The sequence below is a fragment of the Phoenix dactylifera genome, chromosome 1 (genome assembly GCF_051530095.1).
Source record: "Phoenix dactylifera cultivar Ajwa chromosome 1, Ajwa_hap1_PhDact_Kaust_v1.1, whole genome shotgun sequence".
NCBI classification, from domain to species: domain Eukaryota; kingdom Viridiplantae; phylum Streptophyta; class Magnoliopsida; order Arecales; family Arecaceae; genus Phoenix; species Phoenix dactylifera.
The window spans coordinates 57,292,814-57,298,813 of NC_143190.1; the positions used below are offsets into that span (position 1 = coordinate 57,292,814).

Sequence of the window (6,000 nt, forward strand, 5' to 3'; positions counted from 1 at the left end):
TAATAGGCATGTTCCAGGTCACCATTATGCCTACCCTCGCCCTAGAGGACCAGGTCCCTTTCCTAATATGAATAGAGGTTACCGACATAACGTAGAACCCAGAGCTCTTCGTGACCCTGATGAAGACGTAATGAGAGGCATTAGGGTGGAAGCCCCCACTTTTGACGGTCGTCTTGACCCGAAAGTCTTCTCCGATTGGTTACACGAAATGGACCACTTCTTTGAGTGGTACAATCTGTCTGAGAACAAAAAAGTTCGATTCGCTAGAATGAAACTCCTTGGTCGAGCTAAGCTGTTTTGGCAAAACACTGAACAACTATTAGCTAGGAGACATCAACATGAAATAACTGATTGGGTAGAGATGAAAGAGAGGCTTAAAGAAAAATACCTGCCCCTTAACTACCAAGACGATCTCCTAAACCGATGGAACACTAAGTCCACATTTGTAAGGCGCCCTGACACACGGAGCGCTCCCACCGGCCTTAATTCCTTAGGGTCCAAACCTTCTGTAGGGTCCACTACTCATAGGCCCCCTCCTATTGCCCATGTCACAGGCCGAGACACTAATGGCAAGGGAATGCTTGGTGAGCCTCCCAAACCACATTCCAAAATTCGGTGTTACAAATGCCAAGGTTTTGGTCACGTTACCTCCCAATGTGCGAACAAATTTTTCGTTATTGCTCAGCAAGAGCAGGGAGGTGACATAGATGACTTAGAGGAGCAAATCTATGAACCAAACCTCGATGACATTCAGGACATTGAGGAAGAGTGTGATGACAAACCTGAAACCCTAGGATGCACCCACACTCCACCTAGCTCGCTTGCACAGTCAGATAACGAGTCTGACCAGTCTACCATGAGTGTAGTTGGATATGCCCTCGCACAACCCATCGAAATTGATATTAGGATTTCTGAGCCTGCATATGCATTTACACAACACATTCATAAGTTGTATCAGGAAATCCATAAGGGCATTCATGCATGTACTGCTCAGTATAAGATGCAAGCTGATTTCCGTGCTAAAGAATTTCAAACTTGGGGTTACGTAATGATCCATCTTAAGGAATTGCAGTCTCTTAGTATTGGACCATTCAGGGTGTTGCACAAGGATGGCACTGACGCCTATGCCATTGACTTTCCATTTGATTTCGGTCATAGCCTTACTATTAATATTAAAGATTTGGTTGCAATCCCTGATGACTCTTTTGCTGCACACTCTCCTGCGCCTGATGTTTATCCTATTATTGATTCCATGCCATCTTCGTTTCCTTTTACCCCCCATCGAGCACAAAAAGAGTATATTGATTCTATTTTAGCCGAGCAAATAGTTTTTACCAGTGATGGAGGCATCCAACATTTCCTGGTTCGTTGGCGAGGACGACCAAGGTCCGGCTACACTTGGATCCAGCGCGAGGAGATACCGCCGATTGACCCATACTTGTTGGAGTACTACCGGGGCTTTACCGAGCCGCTTTCGTCGAGGTCGACTTCTTTCCACTCGAGGAGAGTTGGTGCGGACACCAGTGCCAGGTCAGCCGGTCGCCACAGGATCCAGCCAGCTCAGCGGGTTCCAGCCGATTCAGCCAGCCTGATTTTATTTTAGATTGATTTATTTTATGTTGATTGGGTTTATTTGCATATTGTCATTTGGGTTTATTTGCATATTGTCATTTTAGGAGCTTTTTGGAATTATTTTATTTGTAGGGGTTATTTGTTATTTTGTGACCCTATATATATGGGTCCATCCTCATGTTTAGGTTTTTAATGAATTAATGAATGAAAAATTGGTCTTCTTCCTCCTCCTCCTCTTCTCCTCTTCCCTTCTTCTTCCCCTTTTCCTCTCCTCTTTCTCTCTGTATTTCAATCCGTACTTCCGTCCTGCATCAACCATGCTTTATAGACACCATGTATTTTTGTTATCCATCTAATGAACTGCTAGTTGCTTAGCTACAATTCACCCTAGCTCTCACACTTTATTTATTTTTTTATTTAATTTTTAATGACATAATTTAACTACATTCATGTTTGGAAACAAAATAATAAGAGAATGGCATTGCATTTACTTGGAGCCTCTCACTCTAAAGTCCATGTATTTTTCAGAGATAAGTGCAGAAGTACCCTGCTTTATTGAGACTGTATTTTTGTTATCCATCTAAGCAACTGCTAGTTGTTTAGCTACAATCAGCCCTAGCTCTCACACTTTGGATTTTTTTTTTTTTTGTTGTTCAAAAGCGACATTTCAATTCATATAAGTTTAGCGTGAGTACAAGCTGCCAAATCAAGTGAAAGTAAACAATACAAAGAGTGTGGAATACTAGCTAAACTAGTCCAAAGGACCTCTCCGGAGTGCCAGACAATATAGGAAGCGACCCAGCCTGCTGTACTGTTTACCTTCCAATAAACATGAGCTATTCGGAAAGAGGTTAGCTCCCTCACCAATGTACGAGTATCCCGTATCAAAGGGCGGCCATCTCTGTATCTGTATCTGTCTACTCTCCGAATCCAGTCAATCACCATGGACGAATCACTCTCGATAAATAAGCTGTTAGCCCCCACCACCCGTCATGCGTACAATATGCCCTCCCGTGCCACCGGTAATTCCACTCCCACTACGATCAGTCCAAGTATGCTCCGCCCTCCGGCTGCTATAAATCTGCCCTCATGATCCCTAATCACAAAACCCACTCTCCTAGAAATACCATCACACGTCATGCCTCCATTGAAATTCACCTTAAGATAGCCAGGAAATGGGGGTACCCAAGAAAAGTAAATAAACTTGGATGCTGAAGCAGTGAAACAGGTACCTCAGATGTCCCTGGTCATCCCAGATCGATGAGGATAACATAGCTACATAGTCACCTCCGCTACACACCGCATGGCTCTGTCCATCACAATCCGTGAAGACGGCCTCCTGCTCTCAAATAGACGGTTGTTTTTGTCAAACCACATATGATAGGCCAAGTAAGTTGTTGCTATCCTCATCTCTGTAGTGCTCAGTCTCCGGGTGGCCTCTCTCAGAAACCAGAGCATTCCTCCACTGACTCCTACCCCGAGTAGACTGACACTGGTAAGCATCTCCAGATCTGCATAGTTGTAAGGTATCAAAGAAGTACATGTCTAATGGTTTCCTCTCACACTTTGTTTATTTATTTCTTTTTTAATCACATAACTTAACTACTTTCATTTTGGATACAAAATAGTAATTAGCAATTGATTTAAGCACTCAAGCACTAAGGATAAGATGACAACCAGCAGACATGTGTCTGGTTGACAATAGAATTTGTATTTTGTAATGATTTGTTTATAGGTTGATAGGGTTTCAAGCAATTATTTGTGTGACTATGCTTAGTAGATCACTTTGAGAAGTAAATTCCGCTTTCTACTGTAGAAATAATATTTAGATTGCTTCTAATGTTGTTCGATTCTTAAATTAGTTTTTGATGTGAAACAAATATTTCTTATCCTTGGTAATTATGCTTGGTAGCTATCTTTAAATAATTTTTTACTTGTGCAGTCCACTGCATGAATGCAGTCATACATTATTGGAGCTAGATTAGGAATTAAAAGGGAGACCAAGATTTAAACAGATTGCCAGTCATTGCCTTAGTTAATTTGGTCCATTAGATTTTCATTTGTATTAGATAGCGATTTTGTAGCTTGAATCTATTTCATTTTTTGAGAAAAGAGCTTAAATTATTTTCAAACCCATAGCTATACATAAAAACAGTATACCAAGATAACTTTTTCCCCAAAATTTAATACCTTAAAGCTTTCCTCCATGATGTTTATTAGATGAAGTATCTGAAATTTCTAATATAATATCTCTTTTTGATCTCACCTACGGATTATCAGTGTGCCCGCTGTTTAAAAATAAATCCATGCCAAGACTTTCCTTTTTTTTTTTTCTTCTAGAACATGTAGAGGCTCAAAATTAAGATTACCTTATGACATACCTTAATTTGACTAATAGAATAAGAATACTATCTTATTTGAGTGGTCAACATATATCAAGATTAGTATCGGACTCCATATCGGTGCCATATTAGCATAGTATATTAGTATCGATATAATATGGTATGAATTTTTTTTGGTATACCGAATATTAGTATCGCTAGTACAGTATAGTATACTTTGTATCATCTAATTCGGATCGGTATAGTATATCATAATATATATTCTGACCGAGATAGGTCCTGCAATGATATGCACAAAAAAACTATGGAGCCGAACCCTCTACCGAGCACAGAGAAGCCATCATGATCAACTCACAAAGCAAATTTCTGATGAATATGGCAGAAGAAAACACAGATACTACCTATATGCGTACCATCCGTAATTAGATAAGCACTCGGTATTCCACTCTTCCTCCCCTGAAAAAAAGTAACATTGGAGAAACTCGGGAAGGAGAACCTCAGCAGAACTATAAGCGGTAGATCACTGGATAGGTGACCGTTTGATTTTTAAGTCGAACACCTCACCGCAGCTAATGGTTCTAGAAATCTTGGGCACACATGAGCCCATGGAAATCCTACGTTGAGAGATTTTCCTAGCAATATCTCTCATTGCACCGGCTAAGGAGAGCTTAGGGTTGAGCCTGGTGGTCCTGTTGAACTTCTTGCAGAGGGCCATGTGGGACTCCATGGCTTCTTCCATGGTCAGCGCTGGAGTTCGCTTCACCTGCTCCTTTACTGCTTCTGAACAGAACCCGCAGACCCATTTGCCGCAGAAAAATTCTTTGATTCGGATGATGTAGGTTGGCGTGCAATCCTCAGACATCCCACAGCACTCGCACTCCACCTTCTCTACTTCATTTGGGGTCATGGCCTCGTTCACTTCTTCGATAATGTTATCAATCTCTGTTGGGACACTGGTGTGCACTCTCTGGAGCCCTTGATCCTTTCATATAAAAAAGAATATTATAACAAGCAGTGAGGAATAAGCAATGTCATGGATGACCAAATAACATGCTAAACCTGGAACGAACACACACACACACACACACACACAGAGATCGCGTTGGCTTGAACCCACCACCTTGATGTTTCTAATGGCAAGAGTGGTTCATCAGATCTCTATCTAAGCGATGAGGCTTAGAAAGTGATTAACGCTCATTCTAAGGGATGAAGGATGAATCTCCCCAAACTCATTCGAAACTAACCTGTTGCTGGGGGTTCAAACCAAGAACGATTGGCACAGCGGTGTGAATGGAGTTCCCTTGGAATTGCTTCGGTTGCGCTCCGCCTTCCGCCGAGAAACCTGCAAGCAAGCCTCGCACCACCACCGGGGTAGTGGGGGCCCTCCGACGATCAAGTTAGGGAAGATCGAAGGAGAAGGAGAGGTAGCAGGTAAGATGATACTCTGGAAAATCTTGCTTACCCTCCCCCTTCCCCCCCAGCCGCATATATATCAGGCTGGGGGGTTTTTTTGGGGATTGGTCATCGTGTGGCGCGATGGGGTTGCCACTGACATGGTCGTTACAGGGCGTCGTGGGGCAGCGCTGGGTACGGCTATGGCAGGGCGTAGTGGAGCTCCGCTTTGTACGGCTGTTACAGGGGATCGTGGAACAGCGCCGGATACGGCCGTTGCAGGGAGTAGTGGAGCAGGGGGCCGCGGCGTGCCTCAGGGGAACAGTCTGTTGTTGTCAGAGATTGCCGACTCGGGGTCGGATTGCTGGATCAAGGGGCAGCCGACTCGGGGTCGGGCTGCGGAGCCGAAGATATCCGACTCGGGGTCGGATCGCTGGATCAAGGGGCAGCCGACTCGGGGTCGGGCTGCGGAGCCGAAGATATCCGACCCGAGGTCGGATTGCTGGATCAAGGGGCAGCCGACTCGGGGTCGGGCTGCGGAGCCGAAGATATCCGACCCGAGGTCGGATTGCTGGATCAAGGGGCAGCCGTAGTCTTCCTGGGCGCGCGTGCCGGTCACGTGGGGCATGGTGGCTAAGTTCCCCCGTAACAGTAGCCCCCCACTTCCGAGCCTGGAACCAGGAGGGGAACGGGT

The 6,000-nt window shown here is 44.3% G+C and overlaps 1 protein-coding gene across 1 annotated transcript; it reads right to left on the reverse strand.

The window, feature by feature from the left end:
• Positions 1-4,307: 4,307 nt before the first annotated feature.
• Positions 4,308-5,002, reverse strand: LOC113461609 (uncharacterized). Its single transcript, XM_026801735.4, has one exon. It carries the CDS (start codon positions 4,819-4,821, stop codon positions 4,435-4,437), a length of 387 nt encoding a protein of 128 aa, XP_026657536.3. The 5' UTR covers positions 4,822-5,002; the 3' UTR covers positions 4,308-4,434.
• Between the last annotated feature and the right edge of the window lie 998 nt (positions 5,003-6,000).